General features: G+C 41.7%; 1 protein-coding gene across 2 annotated transcripts in view; it reads left to right on the plus strand.

The window, feature by feature from the left end:
• Nucleotides 1-24,881, plus strand: part of SPIDR (scaffold protein involved in DNA repair) — a 210,248-nt gene that overhangs the window by 9,224 nt on the left and 176,143 nt on the right. For both annotated transcript variants that reach the window (XM_075084980.1, XM_075084981.1), the window contains exons 3-5: nucleotides 824-902; nucleotides 2,397-2,582; nucleotides 5,295-5,452. In XM_075084980.1, the coding sequence (XP_074941081.1) occupies nucleotides 824-902; nucleotides 2,397-2,582; nucleotides 5,295-5,452 (423 nt within the window). The remainder of the gene's footprint in view (nucleotides 1-823; nucleotides 903-2,396; nucleotides 2,583-5,294; nucleotides 5,453-24,881) is intronic.

Below are 24,881 nucleotides of genomic sequence, written 5' to 3' on the forward strand. Positions count from 1 at the left end.
TAATATGTCATGTTCTAGATAGCACTTATCATTTGGAAAATTTCAATAATACACTGAAGGATACAAAAGTAATCAATCATTTGGGATGGAGTACTGTATTTCCTAAAAAATGTGGAACAAAAAGACTCTTGTTTGCATCTGAAGATTTTTTGATAGATCTAAAGAGTGTGTTTGCAATAATGAATTCACTGTAGAAAATCCTGCTTTTTGATGACCCTGCAGATGTGGATCTTGGTGCAGATGTTCTTTTGGACAATATATCAAATTATGCTTAATTTTTTGTGTGTGCGTTGGTCTTATTGGTCATGAACAGAGAGGTTCAGTCAGCTCTGAGAGAGAAGTGCTTTGTGCTGAAAATAGTCTTTAACCAAGTTGCTTTTCTGCTGCTTCTTCTGGTAGTGAGCAGTCACGGTGTCACACAGCATGTGGGATTTAATAAAATCAGGGCCACTGAGTGCTTCTTTCTGTAACCTTTTAATAGGGCACATGCTTTATCAAGCGTTCTCTTCCTGCCCAGTTTTGACATTTTAATGCTGAAAATACTGGCTGCTTTTCTTCTCAAGGTCAGATGTGATTCTTGTCATAGTCACAGTAAGTTTCTATTTTCAAAAAAAATGAAAAATCAGCTTTTTTTATTACTGTTCACACGCTTTATTACCTCACTCATTAAATCGCAGTGTAGTAGAAGATAGAAAAACTAATCTGAAATTGTGCTATTAAGTTGTGGTGGGTGGGTAACAACAGTTTTGAGTATATTGCTACATGTTAAAATTGTCTTTAATGTCTTGGTGATAAAATCTCTCTCTGTCTCTTTTTAATGTAGTCTCTGAGACCGACTGATAAGAAATCCAGGATTAAGAAGCATTTTGGACCACTGTTAACATCTGCTGAAAGTGCAGCAGGTATGTTGTAACTATTTCATGTTAGCCTTGGCAGCAGATTGTCACGTTGTTTTGCCCTTTATCAAGGCAGAAGTTGGCTCAAAATATTACTTGCTTTCTTCTGCTGCTATTGTAATCAGGAGCTAATTTTGATAAGAGACACAGTCATGATGCTATTGTGACTGGACTGCTCTATTCACCTAGAGTGCCAGAAGTATATCCTGCAAAGCTGCAGGCACTTCAGCTATTGCTCTTGAAAGAAGCATCACTAATGCTGTATATAGTGCATGTTCTAACAGGGACAGGGTATTTAGATTCTTCACATTTTTAAGAGGAGGGAATGAAAAACAACACTTAGCTGTCTAGATAGACGTTGAAATAATTGTTCTGCTAGAGGCAGACAGGCAAGCATGAGAGAAAACATACATTTCGTAAGTGTGAGCAACAGATAAACAGAATTTTGTCAACCTTCTGCTTTCACAGTCTTCTGTATGCACCCAAGTCTGTTTAATGTTGTGGAAAAAAAAAGAACTCTAGGCATAATAAAGAGGATGAGGAGGACTTACCGACTCCCTTCAGTTCTGTCCCTTCTGAGCCCAGAGGAAAGGAAAGAAAGAGGGGGCAGTGGCTTCTTCAGTCTTTGTATTTCTACTTGCTCCAGCATCTGTGCTGCCTCTGTTGGAGTTAAGTGAGTGACCTTTTGCCTTCCTTTTTGGGGTTCAAAATCAGATTTCTGAAAAGAACCTCTGTGTGTTGCAGGAGGAGGTGTAGTTGTGTTTCTCTATTCTGGGCCCTCCTGCCAAATTCCAAATCCGCAGTAACAGTCTAACTTCCCATTTACCTAAGAAACTTTGGTAGGAAGTGGAAAATTCTGCCTTTATATGATTGCTAATTCTGTGTGCTCCACTGCTAAGCATTATTTCTTTTCTCCTTGCTTTTGTTATTAAAATGATAGAGAAAGGTACTTTGAATATAAATGTCTCACTTCAAACACACCACAGCTATTTTTCATTATTCCTGAAAAGTTCCTAAATTCCTAAAATTTTTTGCTCTCAGGACAAAACTGGAAAGTCACCTCTGCTGATGACATACTTTTATTCATTTGTTATTCATTTTATAAAGTCAGAGAAATCCCAAACCCAGAATTCTAAGGAGTCTTTATTTAAGCCACTTACTATTTTGAAAGGGCATGTGCCGGAGCATGAGGACTGTGTGTAGAGGACTATATGTCAGACAGTCGTTACTTGCCCTCACTCTGCTGAAGGACTAATTAATAGCCTCATCATATAAAATGAAGTGTTAGCATTTATTGTGGAGAACCAAAATGAAAATAATGTGTGTATGTATAAGAAATATGGGTGAGTTAATGCTCCAGTATTAATGACTGATGCCTGGTGACAAAACTGATCATTTTCTTCCCTGTTCAAAAATAATATAGTTTAATTGTTAAGAATTTTAAATTTAACAATATCGTGTTTATGTAGCAATCTGACACTTTACAATTCTTTTTGATAGGGTCTGCTGCTGCTGAAAGCTCTAAGGAGGCTGAGGACATAATATGGACCTCTAGTGGCAGTGATTTTTCAGGTGATGAAAGGAAAACATTGATTACAAGGTTGCACAGCAAAAAGAGTCACGCTTCTAAAACAGAGGAATCGCCTAGCAGACCTGATTTCTTGTTAGATGACAGTAGTAGTGAAGGTAAGTTTAAGCACATTAAGATTCGTCAGGAAACCTTCTGTCAACTTCAAGTGCTGTAAAGAAAATTCTTTGAGGTCATTCTGACAAAATGACATGATCTGATCCTATTTCAGTTAAATCGGTGTTTTCTTCATCAATTTCATCCGAGTATGGAATAAGCTTTTAGTATAAATTATGTACAAAAATTTTAAACCTTGGAGTAAAGGAGCATAGTTGGGCAGATTACATCTAGTAAAGCATGTCAATTCATTTCAGTATACTACAGTTTATTTGTACCATTTCCTTCTCTGTGCTGTGGTACAGATTCTGGGGTTGTGAACAGCCTTCTCTGCCTGCCCTGTTCTACTGGTGATCTTGCTGCCTGCATCTACCGACTAGATGGGGCAGGCTGTGCAGCTGTAGATAGCATCACGTTCTGGGGTGCAAGTTTTCATTTTGGTACACGGTATTCCTTGCTTCCCCTGTTAGCTGTATTGTGCGAGCAACCACGAGTTTTGTTCTTAGGGCTGGCGTTCTAGTTCATGGAGCAGGGGATGACAGAAGTAAGAGAAACTAATTAAAAAGTGTGGCTGAAGACAGAAAAATCTTTACTTGTGTGCTCCATTACATAAGCATTAATTAGGAAAATGTTTAATTTGCATTAGAACTTGTTAGGAAGTATTTTCAGTGTGACTACTTCAAGAAAAAGAAATCAGGTTAGGTACATAATACTTCAGGTAGACCTGAAGTGTTACAACTAGACGTTACAGCTAGACGTCACATCTGGACGTCTTGCAAAGTGTTCAAGCACCACTGTGAGCTGATTCTTTCATCCATACTTTTGTCACTCATTTAACACTGTCATTGATGTATCTGATGGTCATCTTTTGTAATTCCTAGTAATTTCCTTTCCTTATTTTTGAAATGGAAGGACTGTCCATTTTCTAGACTGCAATTTAATACTTACCAGGAATCTTTCTAACCTGCCATTAATATCATTCTATTGCACTTGTCTCCTGCAAGTATATCCTGCAGGTTTTAATCTTTAATGCTCTTTTTTTTAAGAGACAATACACAGGCTTATTTTTACTCTTGTAAGATAGCAAAATTTGGTTTCTCTGTGTAAATGAAGAAACCCTGATGCATTATGTATCTGCTTGAGGGTACTGAGGAAATCTGATCATCTCCTGTTTTTCTTCTAAACCCAAAATACTTATTGAAAGCAGTGGGGAGTAAAAGAACTCTAATTTCCATGCTTTTTCAAGTAACTGTCATATACACTAGTTATTGTGTTGTATGCATGTATCTCCATGTGTACATATATATGTGCAGTTCTAAGTATGGGGATAATAGCTGAGAAAGTATTTTGAAGTGATGTGCCCTTTGACCTGAAGTTCACTTTCAGAAACAAGACTGTTAGTACTTTAGTGTGACAAGATAAAACGGATTGTCTCATATTTTATTAAGGAATTTATACTGCTGTTGCAAGTTGCATGCAGCTTGCCGCACAGCTTCAAGAGACTCCTCTTTGTGCAACCTGGTTGCCGATGTCTGTGTCTAAAATTTCTGATGAAGCTTTCTTGTAGTTAGAAATGCATTCACACGCATGAAAAAGCAGGCAACACCAAAGCTGTGTGGTTATTTGTCTGGGTGACTTCAGAGTTTGGAAGCTCCATGAAGAAACTAGTGATTTAGACTGTAGAAGCACTGCCAAGTCCAGAAGGTACTGCCACAGTTCCACGGATCTGTACAGATTCCTGGAGTGCTCTGCAGGTGCCTCCTTTCTGTGCTGCCTCTCCCCTGTGCCTGACTCTTTGAGTGTTAGAAATGTGACATTTACAGAAGCAAAAAAGCAAGACCAAAAAGCTTTCATCCCTCCTCCAAACATGCTCATTTGTACAAAACACAATGAGATTCTTCCTCTCAGTCACTTAGACCTGAAGGGTAGTGGGCCTGCTACGGCTGCTCAAGCTTCCACTGCCTTAAAGGGATCCTTGGAGATATGAGTGGACTTCTGGAGTTGCATTAAACACCACCTGGTCATGAGGATGGTGGAGGGACTGTTCTGCATCTCTGTCTTTTATTGCCACTTTGTTGTGTTTGGTTTTTTTTAAAAAAATGCTATTTTTGTGCCTGTTTCTATTATCCTAAACAATCCTCTGTCTGACATCCTTAGAGGTTTGATTTGGAGACCTGTGTATTCAGCCATGGTGTTTGGAGGTGACCATTTCAACAAGCTTTTTAATTTCTCTGTGGGGGTTACCACTTAGAGTAGATGCTAGCTTATGCCAAGTTTTCAGCTGTGCCAGGTCACTTAAGTATTTGCTTAGAACAGTTAATTCTGAACAAGTGCATTTGGAAGACACAATGCAACTGGGCAAAAAAAACCCCTAACGAAAATCTAGGAAAAGTAAACTAAAAAGCCCCTACCTGCCTAAGCAGTTAAATATACTACTGCCTCCTTATGGGCAGTACTTTGAAATCTTTTTTTTTTCTAATGTAATTTGTATATCTTTCTTCACAGAAGCTTCTACTATCTGCTGGTAGGATTTTGAGAGACAGGATCACAAAATAGTTAAATGTAAAGATCAGTTGAACATACGTAAAAAACAACTTTGCACTTTTTCCCCAAGTGAGGGGTAATTGTAGTATTACTCTGTTTGACTTCATGCTTATGAATAATAAATACATGGTGATTAAGAAAAATTCTTTTTACAAATATTCTTATTTTAGATGAATCAGAGTTCATTGATTGGGAGAAGGATAGTGATTCTACCGAGAGGTATGATGGATCAGGAAATGACGACAGCTTACTGGAGATATCAGACTCGGACTCCTGCACAAATCTTAATTCTCAGCCTGTCAAAGAGGAGAATGATCAGCTCTGTAAGGTGAGAAACTGTTCCAGGTTAAAAAAAAAAAACAAAAGAAAGAAAAGCTACTGCTATAATTACAGTGTGTATTAATATTTTATTGCATTTAATTTGGAGGAATGCAAGGTTTTTGCTTACCTAATCTCTCCAGAAGGAATTCTGTTGACAAGAATTTCAAGGTATTTTCTCTGTCTGCTAACCCTCAAAACCCAGCAGTGTCCCACACCTAGAGCTTGGCAGTGTGGTCACGGAGTCGGGGTGACTGGGGTGGTGGGCACCTCTGGAGATGGTCTAGTTGAACCCCTCTGCTCAAAGCAGGGTCAGCTGGAGCTCGCTGCTCAGGGCTGTGTACGGTTGCATTTTGGGTATCTCGGAGGCTCCACAGCCTCTCTGGGCAACCTGTGCCAGCGCTTGGTCACCCTCGCAGTACGGAAGTTTGTTCTTGTATTTAAATGGAACTTCTTATATTTCGGTGTATGTGCAAAAGGGAATCGAGTGGGTAGGTTTCTCACCAGCATTGTGATGATCTGGACTCTCTACAGCCCCTGGCTGCTTGTTGCAAGCTGATGTACAGTTTTCCTATATTGTGGTGGGTGAGACGGTTATCTTTTCTGCTCAGTACTTTGAGACCTTGGCTGTGTAAAATCCAGGTATCGTGACTAGAGCGTGTTCTGAGAGTGATGACGAGAGAAGGGGCTAGTTACCGGGCTCCCTGCATCACTGAAAAGTGATGAGGATTGAAGAGCCAGGAAAGGGGCAGCAGTAAATATTGAATCACGCCAGCTAAGAATTGGTACTATTTGGGTATTTTTTACTGTAGAAAATATAACTTTATTTATAAAGAAGGCAGAAATTTTGATCTCTATTTGGTGTCTTACAGCGAAATGACTGGGATTACAAGACTTGAGATATGACACGATCCTAGGCGACGTTAACATGTAGCCAGTGGGCTGGAGGCCGGCGGGGCTGGCGGGTGGGGCCGGTGGGAGGGAGTGCGTTTGCCTGGCCAGGAGGCGGCGGGGGGCTGTGGCCTTTCTCAGAGGAGCCCGACAGGAGGGCAGGGGCCGCGGTCGCCTGGCGGCGGGGCACACCCGGCGAGACGAGGGGAGGGCCCGGGGGCCATGCTCGCCGCAAGCCCCGGCGCGGCCAGGCCTGGCTGCCGGCGCCGCCCGAAGCACCTCTGCCGCTGCGGCCGCCGCTCCCTCCTGTCCGGGGCCGCGGCCCGGCGCTCCGGCGGGGAGCCGGCAGAGGGCGCCGCAGGCCCGGGCTGGGCCGCCCCGGCCCCGGCCTGGGGCCCGGCCCGGCAGCCGCCTCCCGCGGGCGCGGCCCCCCGGCGGCGGGGAGGGGACCGGGCAGGCCCTGGCACGCAGGCTGCAGCCGTGCCCCCGCCCGCGGGCGAGGGAGGGAGGCGGGCTGGGCTGCTGCCGGCGCTGGGGACGGGGAAGGCGGCTGTTACCGAAGCGGATTAAAGCCTTATTAAAACTAAGTTAATTTTAGGTATCGATTCTTTATTAACATTGCTGTGAGGGATTATGGGTGGGATACGATAGTGAGCTCTGCTCGCAGAAGAAGAGCAGTCCTCAGGTCCCCGGCGAACCGGTCCCGTGTTGGGGTCGTGCTGCCTTTCGAGGGACACGGCCTTGCTGCGGCTGGAGGGTGAAAATGGGTCCGGACGTAGCGCGTGGCAGCATGCCGACTGCTGTGGCGACACGCGTGACCTGGCCTTTGGCTCGCTCACGTGGGTGTCCAGAGTGGTTTAGCATTCATACCTCGGAGTTCAGCAAGGGTTGGTCAAGTATTTTTCAGGTTCTTGGAGAATTCATTTAAAATAGCTCGAGTCCTGGCCAGCAGTGTCAGGAGACACTGCACAGTCTGCACAAACCTGGGAAAACAGAACTGGGATTTATGCAAGCAGTAAAAGTTGTTCTGTCTGTATTATACCAGTGTTTAATTACCCCAGTGTAGATGGAGGGTTGGATGAATATTATGAGACACTTTCATATCAGTAAATGGTGCTCATGAGAGGGCTTTTTCGGATGCAACCATACTGGAATAAAAAGTTCTGAACCCTAACCAGAATAGTTATGCTACCACAAAAGATGTGGGTACACTGGGAATCTGAGGATGCCTCTGCAGATTTCCCCATCTCCCTTCCCCACTGAAGTGCCATGCGGTGGTCATTTTCATGGGTGGTCAGCCTCACCAGTAAACTTTCTTCTGGGAGTTTGGTGTATGCAGGAGGGTAAATCCCTAGTGATTGCTGTGTCCGTTGCAGTCTTTGTTTTTCTTTACTTGGGACATGCAGTTTTCCTAGAAAAAATTGCAGGGTGAGCTGTTTGAGAAGTTTCCAAGGGAGAATAGGAAAGCAGTGTTCACTATAGGAGGTCATTTGCTGTATGAGTTTTCTTTAAAAAGGCCTGTTAATTTTGTGGCCTAGTTCACAGTGGGGGAAGGAAAAAAAACCTCAAATGTTGATATATCATCATTTCTGTGGTATTTACTAAATCTCTGGAACCTAATGGAGTGTGTGGATAATCAAAAGACCATGAAATTTATTTTACCCCACTTCAAAATATGCCAAATACCACGAGGTTCTGGAGGTTTAGGATTGCTGCCAAAATATCTTTATGGTAGTATTTACCCACGGTAGGAGTGTACTAGGTTTCCAATAGGAAATCTCAAAAGATTAATAACTTTATGGCTTTTTTTTTCCCCCTTATATACCAGTAGATCTAATTTGAAAATTATTTCTATTTAGTGATAACGATCTATGTAGAAAGACTTCATGTGTTGTTTTGGTATGAAGGTAAAACTCTTGCTTATCTGTAGGGCGTAAAGCTACAGTCCTGATCCAGTTTATGTTCCAAGTCCCTGTGCTGCATATTTCCTATCAACTCGCCACCTCTGACGTGTAAAGCTGCTTGATAGAGGATAATGAGGAAGGCAAGTTGAAGCTGGTCTTGTGGTGAGCAGTTGTTAGCTGATTTTTGGTTTCGGTTCAGTTCAGAATTTTTGAAGAAAACACGTGCAAGATATGGCATGGTCATGCTTTACTTTCCTTTGTGTATTTTTAGGGGATGGGAGAGTTGTTTTCTAATTGTTAACTTTCCTTTGAAAGTTCGATGGTTGAATCTTTGCTTAAGGTGATGCAGGACAAAGATCTGGCAAGGCCTGAAGCCAGATGGTTTTATTCTGAGAGTTCCTCTGCTTTCAGTTGCCTGTGGTGGATGCCTAGTTGACCTTTTCCTTGGAGACTATGGTGCTAAAATAAAGATTAACCATTGCTGTTAATTTTTCAGCATACATGTTTTTCAGAAGAGCACTATGTAATCGCCTCAAAATTGGTGTAACATATTTTTATGCATTGGTCATGACTACTTTTTGCCTGACTTGTGCAGAGACTTTTCTCATGAGCTGAAGTTCCCTTTTTATAAGAATTGTTCATCTCTGAATTATTTTCAACTTCTAAATATTTTAATGCTAGGGTTTAAATGAAATCTGGTGTTCTTGTACGTGAATTCCTGTCCCCTGCCATACTGCCTTCTAAACTGGGAACTTTCTCTGGCCCTGTGCACAGAGAGGCATCATCTTCTGTACTCAGTTCCATCCACACTTCCTCCACTTTCTGTAACTTAATCCCTTAAAGAAGGCCAATATTTTTATGGAGTACAGAATTTTGGTATCTTACAGAGTATTGTCTTGTCATTTTATTCCATGTGTTAAATCTACTTATCAATTTTTGATGGGTAGCCAGATTTGCTTGCTTTATATGCAAGGCCAAGTGAGAATGGCATGAGGAGAATTTTTTCGCCCTTTATATTGCTAGCGTGTAGGAATTGGTCTTCTCTACTCACTATGCAGCATTAATAAAGCTTAACTGGTTATAGCAGACCCTCTTTATTGCAGAGCACGCTAATAAGCTTCTCTGCTGATCTTAACTTCTAATTTGGCTGAAAATTCATCAAAAAGCCACGTGGTTAAGAGCTTGTTTCCTTTAATAACATATAGAATGGTAATACCCCCAGAGTATCTTGCTGTATGGTGATAGACAACTGAAAAAGAGAATTGCCGCATTTTCTATGTTACAAAACTTAAGTGGATCACCGTGTTCTCAGCTCTCTACTGTGTGCACTGGCAGTGGGCGATCTGATGTGATGTTGTTGAGTCTTGTGCAAAAATCATTGTAATGTTGTACAAAACGTTACTTTGGGGCTTTCCCTGAGGGAAGAGCACATTATTTGAGAAGTCCTTCCTGCACATGGATGTATGAAGGTGTACGTCTTGTATCTGAGGCCTTCTCATCTATAAGAATAAGGTTTGCTTAGTTAATGGATTTATTACTGTCTTAACTTTGCTTTTAAAAAAACCCCAAACTCTGTCCTTCTGTGGTATGACATTGAGAGGGATTCAACATGCCTAATGAAATTCTGAGGAGATGACTTAAAAGGTGAGTAGGCCAAGATTTTGCTGTTATTTCTGAGCCTGCTTTTATGTCCTTGCTCTCTTGATCCATTATAAAGGTAATTATAACTATCATTGGCTTGGTAATTAGAATTGAGTCTAGAACTATTGTTGTGTAACAGAATTTAAAATAGGTTATCTCAAAGTAGGTAATCATTATTATGGCAAATGGAATTTGTGTCATCCTGTCAGACTGATGACTTAACACTGATACAGGGTGATGATACGACCATGTTATTGCAAACAATTATTTTTGTCAGTCCATTACCAAAGGAGCTTATTAGAATATATAAAAGAATACCCACAAGCTCACTATTATTTCTAAATGTGTACTTCATGGAATAATTCAGGTTGGAAGGGACTTCAAAATGTCTCCAGTTCAACCTGCTCAAAGCAGGCTCGGGAGCAAGGTCAGACAAGGTTGTTTAAGGCTTTATCCATTTGGATCTTGGAAAACTCTAAGGATGGAGACAGCATAACCCATCTGGGCAACATCCTGCTTCCTTCCCTGCCTCTCTCCCCACTGTCGCCCCCAAAACTGAAACCTTATTTTTCTGGGTAGAACTGGTCTCTTCTAGGTGGACCTTTTAGGCAAGACATATTAATCCAAAGACTGCAAGTCAATAGAGGTACAGAAACCAGGTGCCTTTTGTGGTCACATCAGCAGGGTGAAATGATTTATACCAGAACTATTAGATAAAACTGAGGTCGTGCACTGGCTGCTTTCTGCTACATGCCATCTGCAGGGGGATGTCTCTGTATCTTCTGGTCCAGAAATGAAGCCATGAAGCTTTTTTCCATAGTCACAGACAATAGTTCCCCTCTCACCTTTGTTTCCATGATTTGCTCTCAACGTTCTGTTTCCATGATTTGCTCAGATTATCAAAATAAGGAACAGCATGTTTCTGGGTGAGCTGTGGCTATCTGTATTGTAACTAGCTTCTCTTAAGTCTCCAGTTGAACAATGACCCCATTAATTTTAAATCAGGATCGAAGAGATTAGTTCAGCTAATACCTAAGTGGCTCGGATGTTCCTTGCTTTGATGGTTTAAAGTATCTTGGGAAGACTTTTTCTTATAGTTCTGAGAGACAGGAGTTCAAATCTCATTGTAGCTGAACTGGCTCGTTATCCTCCTCAAGAATGACGCAGGCAGTCATACGAGTGTCTTAACACTCATTAAGTGCCTTTTCAGTGGTATAAAAATGTTGAAAGTCCGTAGTGCCCATTCTGAAGGAAGTTTCTTTGATCACCATTGCCATACTTAACAGGTGGTTGCATGTATGTGTGTAAGCTCTTGTCAGTGGTCCAGTGTCATGGAGGTAGCTGTACTTCTTTGTGCCTAGTTTGTGAAATTCCCTGGGTGCCTTATTAACTAAGTATAAAAGAGGCTCCTGTGTACCGCGTTCTGGGTGTACAAAATCTGATGGATTGCAGGAGCTATCATAGTGACATAAACAGACTTTAGACCTTGCTGCCTTGTGCTGTCATTCCCAGACTGTATTTTTATGTTGTTTGAAGCACCAGGCTGTTTGCGCACGCTAATCCAGCCCCTCTGCTTTGTTTAACTAAGGCTTCAGCTGAGCCGCGAATTCTTTCTTGCACAGCTCTGGAGAGGAACAACTTTAAGTGCAGCTGACAGCATTGCTATCTTGGCATCCACATATCGGATGCCCCTCTCTTTGCTGTCTTCCCCCCCTCCTCCCCATGTTTGCCTGGTGTTTTTAAACAAGATTCAAGTGGCCTATGTTAGTTTTCCTGTGGCTGCATGCTAGAGGAGGCATCTGCATTTCCTCATGTCTGGCGGCACCTCTTGGCAGCGTGGCTCTTTTCACAGCACCACGGAGGGTCTTCAGGAGTACTAGCAAGGAGCAAAGTGCTATATGTTTGTCCCGTTAGGGCTCTGACCTCCATCTCAAGAGGTGACGCAAAGAAAGAGGGTCTCGTCTGTCTCCTGTTGGTAGCCTGCCTGGTGCTACAGCAGAAGAGGCTACAGGGAAGAGCAGAGCATGCACTGCTGTGAGTGCAGTACTCTACCCTGAAAGGATAAAGCCAGAGGAGTTAACAACATTAATAGGAGAATGAAGGCTTTTTGTCTTGTTTCCCCACCTCTGGTGAGGCTCTTTGTTGTTTGCCATTATGGATGATTTGCTGATAGTTTTGTGCTCTGCCAAGAGCCATGAGGACAGTGAGAACACTGCTGGGTTTTGATTTGTCTAACTTTTGTCTTCCAAACTGTCTCAGGACTCCTCAGGCTAAATTGGAGGGGAGGTTGGTTTGAATTTGTCTGAAATCCTTTTTGAAGGAAACAGTGGAAGAGAAGTTCTAGTGGAATACATAGGACCAGTCTTGATCATTTCTTGTTCTGGTAAATGTGCTTTCTGAATACTGTGGTTCTGGAAGGAGACCTCAACAGCGTAGATTGGCTAATGGCTTGAATTCTCTAAAAGATTTTGGTTCAGTCTTTCTTGTAGGTTGTCACTTTGTTTTAAAAATAATTTTATGATCTTTTAGTGGCTGGTGCTGTCACCCATCATGCCAGTTCATTGCGTCAGGTGAAGGCTCGAATATATTGGGGAAAATAAAATGCTCCTTTACTACCAGGTGTGTTTGTTGCATCCAGTGGGGAAGAAAACATTTCTTGTCCTTTTAAGGTACCTAGTGCAGTGGTAGCTTTCATCTTTTCACAAGTGAACCTTACTGGTCCAGGGGTTCGTGGCAGCAGTACAAGACAGACATATGCACGGCTATCTCTAAAGAAAATGCATGTGTAATAGTGCTTACAGAATGGCTGTTAAGTGAAAATAAGATACTTCAATGTCCAAGGTCAACCAGTTCCTGGTAGAACAAGTAAAGCATGAGGTGTACCAAAACTATCCAACTATCCCTGTATTTAGGCTTCATCTTCTTATGAGTTTCTTGTCACTTTTCACTGAAACAGAGCTGTCCCTTTGGTGGTAAAGATTAGTATATACTGGCTCTTTGTAGAACCTACTGAATTGTGAAGATCTGGAAATAAATTTAGAATACCTTAGAAAACACAGGAAGACCAAAGTTTAGAAACTATTCTCTACTAACATTGGGGTTATTAAAAAATGTATATCTCTGCTTGTTCTTATCTTGCATGGAAGAAGGCAGCTATGTGGGGTTTTTGTTTTGTTTTGTGGGTTCTTTTAAGTCATGCCACTGTATCTTTTGCTTGGAAAGAATGCAGTTTGGTGGTATGGTATGGGGAGCAGGACATTTGTTCCTGGCTCCCATCACAGTGCGGAAGTGTGTTGCATAGATAAGAGAAGTAAATGGGGGCAGAACAAATGGAATAAAACTGAGAATGTTTAGAATAAAACTTAAGAAATTGGGAGGTGGGAACTTTTTGTTGAGTGGGGGGTGGGGGGGTTGGCTTTCTTGGGGACAATGAGATGGGACTGGGGTGGGGTGAAATCCTAATGTCTTTCATATCCAGTTTGGCAGGGTCTGTGTCATGTTCTGTTGCTCCTGCTTTGTGATAAACAGTTTCTATACAAATGTCTGAATCATCTGTAGATGACAATTCAGATTTACAGTTCTTTTGTTACCCATATGCTTACATGCCAGACTAATAATCCTGGTGACTGATTAACCCTTTCTGTAGCAATGGTCTGTAACTCGATAACTGTAACATGTTAAAGAGGATTTTGCCTGCTCTGCAGGAATTGTTAGCACGCTCTCATATACTTGCCAGCTGCATACAACCCTGCTCCCACACTGGTTTTTTTTTTCCCCTTTAGCATATTGCTATTTGCTTTCAGATCAGGGCAGCAGCCTTGACTACTTAATGGTTTTGGCTTTGTCTGTCCTTGGTCTCTCTGGAAGTATGCTCATAAATTGTTACTTCATATGATATCTCTCCCACCACTCACAACTTCAGCTCAGCTTTATTATTCCCACTTCCTGGATGCATGAAGAAGCTGTTGCACCTGGCTGTTGATTCACTGCTCAGTCCCAGCAGAGTGGCATACATTTTGACTCAGTCCCAGTCATTCTCCTCCCACGCTGTCTCCTCTTCCCAGCATGGACACTATTTCACTCGCTTGTCCCCGTTCACCCTCAGCCGGTCGTTGCTTGGACTCAGTTCACTGGTTCTCTCCTGCCTAATACAACCATTTAGTTATGTGCCACCAAATACTCTCATCTGGTTGCAAGTCTTCAGAAATGGTGTCTGTGGCAGCTGATATCAAGTGTCTCACCAGCACAGTGCTGTTGTGGCAGCATCCAGTGGTCTGCACACAACTTTTGTTTCTCTATGTGTATTTTTCTCGGCGTTACACCACTGGAGGAAAACCCTGTTCTCCCTTTGTAGGAATCCCGGTGGGGCTGCTGCTTCTGAGAGGAAATGAGTTGTTGGTATTTTGCAGACACCTTGACGCCTTCCTGTGCATGGGAAAGGGACTGTTGAAGCTAACTAAGAAAAGCAGACTGGAACTGTCTGCTTGTGAAGGCAAACACGATGGGCAGAACAGCTTCATCCTGACATAAAGTAGTCATGGACTAGAAGTGTTGAGGTTTGTGCTGGGATTTAGATACTCTGAAAAGCTGCTAAAAACACTGCAACTTTAAAAATCCATCAAGTTTGCACTTCAACTCTACTTGCGGATAGTAGTTTTTGTTCTCCCATTCATAAAATTAAAGGTGCAATGGAACTAGAAAAGCTTCAGAGCAAGTTGGTAAGTGATCAGATATGTGGGAATTTTCTGTATGAGAAAAATTCTGTAGATGGAAACCTTCAGCCTCCAAAAGAGATTGCTATGGAGAGGACATGAAAGAAACCCATGAATCACAAATAGATAGGAAGAAGTAAATTAAATTACTAGGTACTGTATACAGCTAGGATACATCAAATGAAACTAGCAGGTTGATTCAACTTTAAAAAGGAGTTTATTCATCTCACCATATGAGGTGCAGAGCTCCTTGCCACAGGATGATATGGATGCTGAAAGATTATGATGATGATGATGATGATTATTATTATTATTATTACATGGGTTCAAAACCAATTGGACAAACTTAGAGAAGACAAATCTGTTGAGGATTAAATATGAAGATCTTGCCTCTAGTTGAAGCCACAATCTGGAATCAGGGAGACTGTTCTGTGGCAGCATTGCCACATGCTTGTCCTGTTTTAAACTCTTCCCTAAACATCTGACATTAATCATTGGTGGAGACAAAAGTAAGGGGTTAGAATGATCCTTGGTAGATTCCCCTACAGCTATATTCCCATGTTTGTGTGCTGTGGGCTTTTCAGTGCGTCCTCTTACCATCGCCACCCTCGGTGCTTTCTCTGCAGAGCAATTGAGAAGTCACATACCAAAAGATGATGTTGCAAATGGATTTCTACTTGGTGCAGTGCACTGGGTACCCTTTGTAGCTCTAGTTCTCTACCACCTACTGCTCTGTGTGGCTTCTACAGGGTGTTTTTTCCCGTAGTCTAGTTTATGCTTACCTCATGTTTTTAATAAAGCTTTCTGAATAGATGTAGGGATGGAGAGGAGCATTTGAGACAGCATAGATTTTGTAGGGGGTGATGGCTGTAGCTGGTCTTGCCTAGAGAAGCATTTAGCTTCCCTGGAGTGAGCTGGTGACAGGCTTCACAGACTGTTTCTTTAACTTGCTTGATTGGGTGAGGGAGAAGTGCAAAAGGTAAGTTTGGCCAGCGTTTGTTTGTTTTCCTTTTTTTTTTGATGGAAATCTTTCATTCTTATGACTAATTGGAATGGTGTTCTTTTTTTAAACATACGCATTTGTTGAAGTACATTTAAGCATCATGAAATTAAAAAAAAGGCGGTGCTGAGTTTTGTTGTGAATCTGGTATGTTAGAGTAATAAAGTGATTTGTCTAGGATATGAAGCACTGCAGGATCTTTTGGAATGGGAGAACAGCATGACTAGCAGTATGACAAGAATAAATAGTATAAATCCACAATACTGAACATTTTTGGGGGGTAAGCAGGGTAATTGCAGCTCCCTTTCGGAGCATGTGTGTGAATGCATGAGTGTATAATGGTGTGGGCTAAAGTTGGAAATAGGTACATAATGCTAAAGTAATAATTTGCTTGACGACACAAGATTATTATACTGAAGGTTCCTCCAGCTTGGGTCCTGAATTATTATAGTATTGGGAGAAAAGCGTGAGGCTATGTTAAACATTGTACAGTGGGAGAAAGAGGATCTCTGTTGCAGTTTAGGTGCTTTCTGAGCCAGAAGTTCCACTGAGATTATTAAGTCTGAGAGATGTTGTGAGTTTTATCCTTCAGTAGCTAGCTCAGTCCCTTTCTGAACCAATTTATGTTCATGGTCTCCAGATACTTGGCAGGGGTGGATGCCCCAATCTAATAATGCATTATGTGTTTAAGACAGAATTAGAAAGAAGACTTTTTAGCTATGGCTATTGTAGGTAATTCATCACATTTTCTTTCACTCTATTCTTTGCAGACACATACAGAGGAAAGAATTAACCATATTACAGACAGTAATGTAACAGTTTTAGAGAGCTGCTTGTAAAACTAGATTATATAGCTGTATACCAGGAAACGTCACCAATGGTGTGAGCTTTGCGAATGTCTTCCTCCTTTACAGGACTCAACAGGATCATCTTTATAATGTAAGATACTTGGGTGACAGAGCAGTGGAACAGGCTGCCCAGGGATGTGTGGAGTCTCCTTCCCTGGAGACATTCAAAACCCGGCTGGACGCGTTCCTGCTCTAGGTGTCCCTGCTCAAGCAGGGGGTTGGACAAGATGATCTCCAGAGGTCCCTTCCAACCCCTACCATTCTGTGATTCTGTGGTACTTGTGGTATGTTGGGAAGATAGAAGAGGTTTTGTATTACGTTTACTTACTGGTTTAGAATAGAAAGGTCAAGGTAGCTCTTTGCACTACAAAACTTTGTCATCAGCCTCAGACTGTAGTTATTGGAGGAGGAGGTAAAGAGAGAAATAGATGTATTGTTCTTTTACATAGTTTGTGGGGGAACGTTGGATTAAAAAATATCAGGTTGTATAGACTTCTCAAAGGGCACGGATTTAGGATAAGGAAATAAAATGCGGCATAATTGCCACTCTCATATGCCTAAAAAGCAATGAGCTGGACAGCAGATAGGGTTAACAGTTTAAACAACAAAATCACTGTTTTTCTAAGAAGCAAGTCTGAAAAAAATGCAGGAGGGTGATTATTCCCATCTACTTTTTAACGTTTAGATGGACTTGAGCCTCAGTTTCCACATTTGCTTCCCAGGCAAACAGTAGCGCTAGATTTGTTTCTTACTTGTGGTTACATTACTTAGAATTTAAAGATACTGTGATTGCTTTTCTTTTCTGTAAGAGCATTTCATTGTAAAAAAACTTAGCATGAACCACAAGAGTTGTGGAGAGAAAAGTAATTAAGTGGGCATCAGAACAGGGCAGAGAACTCTTTTCTTAGAGGGCTTAACAGTTTTAGATTACTCTTTCCCATACATATTGATGGCTTTTTAAATCTGATTAGCTCAGAGGAGAAACTAGGTCTGAGACGATATCTGTTTTGGTTTCTTCAATGTTGTTTAAAAAAAAACAATTACCCAAAAAGGTGAGTGCATCACTTCTGTTGATAGTGAATATATGATGAGTTGATTCATCACTCGTATATGAATCTGAGTGAAAAATATTGCACATATCCCCATGCTTCTTATCATGGATGCTGAGTATAAATATTTAAGTTAGTTAACATCATCATAGTTCATTCTGTTGGGAGCTAAGTGGAAGAAATTGGGGAAATGATGGAAAGGAAAATTAGAATATGATTTTATATAGTATTGGAAGGGAACCTAACTTCTATGACACACTTAGGTGGTGCAAGCCACTTTTTGAAGGCAAGAATGACAGTAAGATTTAAGGAGGGGGAGTTGTACTACATTATTATCAAGTACTCCACATCATTTTTTGTTGTGTGTATAACTTTGCAACTACTCTAAGCATTCTCAGGTTGGCATGTCTGCGTGTTTAATGCAGCAGTTGCTGTGGATCATTACTTCAAAAACTTGGTTGTGAAGAAGCAAAACTTTTAAAACTCTGCATGCGAATTGCGTGTTTTTTAGTGCTACTCAGCTGTTACTTACTTACCATCAAAAAAATTTGTAAGCATTTTGGAAAGCAGTGGTGGAAGCTTTCTATCTGCCTTGCATGCTCCAGACACTCTGAACAGTCAGAAGTAATAATGTAGACAATAACCATTCTGCTTTGACACAGTCATGATCCTTGTCGTCATCACAGAGCCGAAAAAGTAAGACTACTGGTGATATAATGTGTGGTGGTTTATTTTCACATTTTGAGCAGGGAGGGATTAAGAGACCACTGAATGCTAATTTCAGTTGCTTTGTTACCATGCATATTTTAAATGGAAGAACAGCAAATGGATTTAATTTTTGTAAGATTTGCAGCCAGCATAGCGTAAAAATTCTCCGTCTGCTTGTTAGCAGCACTATGCTCCACTTTTAAAAAGAAGAAAGATGATAATGTAGCTTATGTGTTTTCCTGAACTGGAATGAATGAATGGCACATTCTGAAGGAGATTCCCAAGTGTTGGTAGTATTTTAGGGTTTAACTGCAAGAAAAGTATCTTTCAATATATTTTTTCCTCCAGCACTATGACTTTTTGAGAATGCACTTCATTGCTCAGGCTCTTTAGCTGGCCCAAAGTCATTGAATGGAGGTTGCCACTTCTTGCGTTTTTTGGTAGAGGTCTCAGCATAACACCCCTTAACTTTTCTGAGGCTTCTTTAGGTGTTGCACCAAGAACAAACCAGAATGACTGGATCAGAAACCTATGGCTGGTGACCCACCTGTGATCCCTTCCAATTACTTTCTTTGCTAATGTTAAAAATATTAAGAAGTTGTACAATATTACCAGTCTTCTGCAGAGTTTGCGTCAAAAGTGATTGGACAGTTTTTTTCTGGAGAAAAGCCCATTAAGCTAATAAGTCAAATCATGCTCCCTTGGGAAGTTTTGGAGTTGCAAATCACTTCACTGTGGAGGAGTATATCAGGGAAGAAGTATTTGCTTGCTTTGTACTTCTTTGCTTTGTGCATCTCATGTAGGCACTGTCTCAGGTAGGATGCTGAATTCAACAAGTCTCTGGCCTGACTTTTCTTGCTGTTCTTACTTTGTTTCCTTGATCTCCACAAAATTTTTTAATTGCTGCTTTATTGTGCATTTAAGTCCTCAGCTTCCAGAGTCTGGTTAGCATGTTATCTTCTGTGGCATTATGCCAATGTTTATGGGATTAAAGCAAAAGGAAGTTCTGGTTTATTGTTTACATCTAAAATGCAGAGTGAATCTGATAGGTTACTTCTATTTAGTGGAACTGAAACTTCATACCTGGTGCCTCAATCTCTCTGGCAGGTGTTAGTCCCAGTATGGTTGGTTTCTAAAAAGAGTAATGCTTTAATTTTTGCTAGATAAAGCTAGACTAATTGCATGTGTAGAAATATAAACAAACAATGCTGGAAAAAGTTAGAAAGGAATTATTTTGTTTGGTTTTATGAGCTTAACTATGGAGTGTTTTAAAGAAAGGAAATTGTACTGTGGAAAATCAAATCAATACTTGCTAAAACTCTTAAAAACCTCACGGAGGACAAACTAAGGCAAACTAGTGCATAATACGTAAAGCATAAAACTAAAGTGAAGAAGGGGATAGTTACAGATATATTTAACATTGTGAAAGTGTGTAGAATCCAGAAGCCTGATGGGTTGTATGACGTTGTTACTGTGGTGAAAATGTGGTCAGTACTACGAATGTGCCTTTGTTTTTAGAAAAATACATCAACCTGCACTAGCTTTTGAAAAAAGACACACGCATACTCCCCTAAGCCTAAGCTGCAATTGGTAAAAATAAAAAGAAGTATCTGAAAATATGTTCCCTTTTAGCCAGTAATGCACATCGTCACCCTCACTGCAAACAGTTATAACTTATATTTAACAAATTGGAAGGTCTTGAGTTTTGTATGTATGGTCAGATAGGCGCAACTTTTCTGCCTCTGTCTGCATTTATTGTACCACAGATCACGTAAATCGTGTTGTGGTGCCCCATAGGTAGGTAAGCATTTTTTCTTTCACCTATTTTCTGTGCTTTTCATCTGGTAATAAGTAATTTCCAGACCAAGGTTTATGAGGGCTGACAGATCAGGTGTTATAAGACAGCAGTAGAATTAAAATGCTTTGACTCTGAATACTCCAAAAGCTCAAATGAAACGCTAACCTAATTCTGGCATTATCCTGGTTTTGTTTTACTCGCCTATGGACATGATGGTCATGTGCTATTGCACTTCCTGGTCCTCTGAAGTAATGTTTTTAATGTTCCTTCTGCACTTACGACTCACTCTTGTTATGGATCTGTCCTAGATTCTTTTCTCTGACCCTCTAACCGGATATTTTAACTATGTTTAAAAATGGGGGAGGAGAAAGTAGGCAAACATATTAGATAGTCAGGTTTTGCAGCATTACTAACATGTCCAATAAGTGCTCTTTGCTTTATTAGCAAATGACCCAACTCTCAAATGAATAAATGGACATGTTAACGGAGCTACAAGGTATTGCTGTTCTTCTTCAGTATGAGTGTCTGGTTTCCACTTGTTTTTAAGGAAGGTGACCCATCTGGTACAACCTCCCTTCTCTTAAATTGACACATGGTGTTATATTTAAGAAAATAAAAGTATTCCTCTCACCTAGATTTTTTTTTCCTGCCTGGCAGGTGTGTAACTGGCATTGTTGTGTGCTGCCGTGGTTGCTTTCATGTGTATATAGTTGAAGATGGTTAGAGATGCATTAATAGAATCATAGAATGGTTTGGGTTGGAAGGGACCTTTAGAGGTCATCTAGTCCAAGCCCCCTGCAGTGAGCAGGGATGTCTTTAACTAGACCAGGTTGCTCAGAGCCCTGTCCGACCTGACCTTGAATGTTTCCAAGGATGGGGCCTAGAGATGTTCATAGCTCAGGATTCAACTGTGCTTTGAAAATGGGGCTTTACCATTAAAATTATTGGTGGATAGGTGGGGTTTTCTTTTGTGTGTTAAATAAAAACATAACATGCTGCAATTGAAAGTTTTAATTCAAACAGTATGTACTAAAGTCAGGGAACGTGTTACTTTGGTTTTGGTCCTGGTGCAGCTAATTGCATCCAATCACTTGAGACTCCCTAAACCACACATGAAAATATTCCAGGACTTAACAAGCTGAAATACTTCATGTTCCAGAGAGAGGGGGTGGTTTAGGAGAAGGGCAGTGGAGCACAGGCCTTGCCGGTTTTTGTGTTTAGCTACAAAATCAGAGGTCTCGTTGCTTTATCTTTTAATTGTAAGAGATTCCCAACACTTTTTTAAAAAAAAAAAAAAAGTTCCATTCACAGTCTTGAAGGTGTAAGAACAATGTTATTGAACACATACTTTAACAATACAACAAAAAATTAATCTCACCCTGTTTGAGCTAGTAGTCCTGTGCATTTGCTTAGAGGCTGGAAGCCACGCTGCGTGTTAGGAAGACAAGCAGCCTGCGTGATTGCGGTAAGTGTGTCACATCCTGCCCCTTAACTTTGCCCTCCTTGGAGGCTCTGGCAGTCTCCCTGTGGTTTGCCCACTAGCCAGCTGGGAGTGGCTCGAGAAAACTTCTCTAACCTGCGGATCTGGTTCTCGAGCAAACTTTCAGACTTAACAGTATCTTGGTGCTCCTTGCCAAGCCCAGTTAGGAGAGAACTGAGGATACCGACTAGGGCAGGCTTTCAAAGTTTGGCAGAGAACTCATCTGTAATTTTGTGACAAATTTAATTGCGTGCATTCAAAACATGTTGTGTGGGGATCACTGTGGGTTTTTTTTCTCCTTGACAACCCAGTAAACTCCTTTGTAAACATAAGACTACCAAAGAGCTTCCCTCTTCTGTGAAAATCTTCCCACACCTCTGCTGCAGTAGTGTTTCTGGCTGTGCTTGGAGGGAGATGGGTAGGTAACTGCTTTGGTGATGCATACAGTGTGAATGCCAGTGCATCGTTGCTAAATAAATATGAACTGCTCCTTCCATAGGGATTTTTAAAGATAACCTATCAAGTCAAGGCGTGCTGTTGGAAATTTATGTCTTAATATAAATTCTGTCATCTGTGTCATCAGCAATCTGTGTATTTCTTATGTGAATGCCTTTCCTTCCTATAACTTATCTAACTCTGAATTCACTTTCTGTCTGCTACTTATTCAGGTGCCCTCCTTGATCTGGAGCCCGACCATAGAAAAAAGAGATCAGAAATTATGTCAAATGTCAAATGATTGTTAATTGTTTCTAGAGGACTTCACATCATTCATTCATCAAGCAGTCCCCTTCTCTACTTTGTCCTGATCAACATTTGTGGTTTTTTTCCGTATGTGGGTGACCTTGGTGTATCCCACAGAGAGGCAAAAGTAAATGCTGTAAGAATTTTATTTTTCATATCTCTCTAGGATTTTTTATTTTAGGATGCAGTTACTCAGAAAATGGCATTTTGAGCATCAAAAAATTTATCCAGAAAACATCAAACACACGACTTCTTTCTTATTGTTTTTTTTCATCCTTGGGGCATTAAAGCAGACTTGTTTTCCCCACTGTAACAGTATTGGAGCTAATACTATTGTAATTTGAAAGGCATAAGCAGGGTTTTCATTGGAAGAAGAGGAGTTTTGAAAGGATTTTCTGTGATACTAAATAGGGACTACTGAAAGGGCCTAATTGCTTCCTTCACAAGTTTTACTGTCTCTTTGGTTAGCAGATAGTTTACTTCTATAGCCATATTAGTAGCTTGTAGCGCATAATAGTCAAGGTGAAAAATAAGTGCAACTTTCACATATAACACAGACTCCTGATGTTGGAAGGACTGACCGGAGACGTGGACCATTTCCAAGAAGCATGTGTTGTTTTGTGTCTCATTAGAGAATCTGTAGCTAGACAAAAATGTTGTCCTCTTTCAGCTGGTGGATGAAAGGCAGTGGAATGCTGGATCAGCTATTAACTGATGTAGCTTTTCAGGTTTGCACTGAAATGGAAAAAGGGAAACATTGCACCCATTTTTAAAACGGGTAGAAAGGAGGATCCTGGGAACTACAGACCTGTCAGCCTCACCTCTGTGCCGGGGAAGGTCATGGAACAGATCCTCCCAGAAGCTATGCTAATGCACACAGAGGACAGGGAGGTCATTCCAGGCAGCCAGCATGGCTTCACCAAGGGCAAATCCTGCCTGACCAGCCTAGGGGCCTTCTATGAGGAGTGACTATATCAGTGGACAAGGGAAGAGCTACAGATGTCATCTATCTGGACTTCTGTAAGGCCTTTGACACAGTCCCCCACAACATCCTTCTCTCTAAACTGGGGAGATACAGATTTGATGGATGGACTATTCGGTGGATGAGGAATTGGTTGGATGGTCATGTGCAGAGGGTAGTGGTCAATGGCTTAATGCCTAGATGGAGATTGGTGACAAGTGTTGTCCCTCAGGGGTCTGTGCTGGGACCAGTACTGTTTAATATCTTCATCAATGACATAGTGGGATTGAGCGCACCCTAAGCAAGTGTGCAGATGACACCAAGCTGAGTGGTGTAGTTGACATGGCTGAAGGATGGGATGCCATCCAAAGGGACCTGGATGAACTTAAGAGGTGGGCCTGTGTGAACCTTATGAGGTTCAACAAGGCCAAGTCCAAGGTCCTGCACCTAGGCTGGGGCAACCCCCAATATCAATACAGGCTGGGGGATGAAGAGATTGAGAGCAGCCCTGCGAAGAAGGAATTGGAGGTACTGGTGGATGAAAAGCTGGACATGAGCCAGCAATGTGTGTTCACAGCCCAGAAAGCCAGCCATATCCTGGGCTGCATCAAAAGCAGCATGGGCAGCAGGTCAAGGGAGGTGATTCTTCCTCTCTACTTACTCTGGTGAGACCCCACCTAGAGTGCTGCATCCAGCTCTGGAGCCCACAGCACAGGAAAGACGTGGACCTGTTGGAGTGGGTCCAGAGGAGGGCCACAAAAATGATCAGAGGGATGGAGCACCTCTCCTGTGAAGAAAAGCTGAGAGAGTTGGGGTTGTTCAGCCTGGAGAAGGCAAGTTCTCTGGGGAGACCTTATTGTGGCCTTCCAGTACTTAAAGAGGGACTACAGGAAATATGGGGACAGCAGGGCCTGTTGCGATAGGACAGGGGTAATGGTTTTAAACTAAAAAAGGGTAGATTCAGCCTAGATGTAAGGAAGAGATTTTTTTTTTTTATGATGAGAATGGTGAAACACTGGCACAGGTTGCCCAGAGAAGCTGTGGATGCCCCATCCCTGGAAACATTCAAGATTGGACTGGATGGGGCTCTGAGCAACCTGATCTACTTGAAGATGTCCCTGCTCACTGCAGCGGCTTGGACTAGATGACCTTTAAAGGTCCCTTCCAACCTAAACCGTGCTATGATTCCACGAAGTGGTGGAAGCAGCTTCAGTGGGCTGTCCAGGTAGGGAGCATGTTTGCGTTACAGTCTCCTGTATATTCCTCTAACTGCGTGGATTGCATGCTAGGCTGAGGATGTGTGTGCAGAAGGCAATGAGGATGAAACTGGATCGATATTGCTGTCATCGTGGCTGATGGCCTGGCTGGAAGGTGTTGCTGGAGGCTTGCACCATCAGGACACTGGTGGGGTTGCAGGTGGCAGATATGGGCCCTGAATAGGTGACATGGGAAAGCCCTCTTGGCAGGCATCTGTGAGCTGGTTTTGATCCTGCAAATGTCTTCATCAGTCACTGAAGAGGGGAACAGGACATCAGAGGGAGAACGGGTGACAGACAGGAGGAAAAGAGACTTGAGGCTAGTCTTTGGAGAGAAAGAGGGGGAGTCCCAGAGGGAGAAAATGCTGAAAAGGGGGAAAATAGTCATATGGTGTATGGAGGAAGTACATCAAGTTCATGGTTCATTAAGTTCATTTTGTGTGTCCTCCT

This window comes from Phalacrocorax aristotelis, chromosome 2 (genome assembly GCF_949628215.1).
Source record: "Phalacrocorax aristotelis chromosome 2, bGulAri2.1, whole genome shotgun sequence".
NCBI classification, from domain to species: domain Eukaryota; kingdom Metazoa; phylum Chordata; class Aves; order Suliformes; family Phalacrocoracidae; genus Phalacrocorax; species Phalacrocorax aristotelis.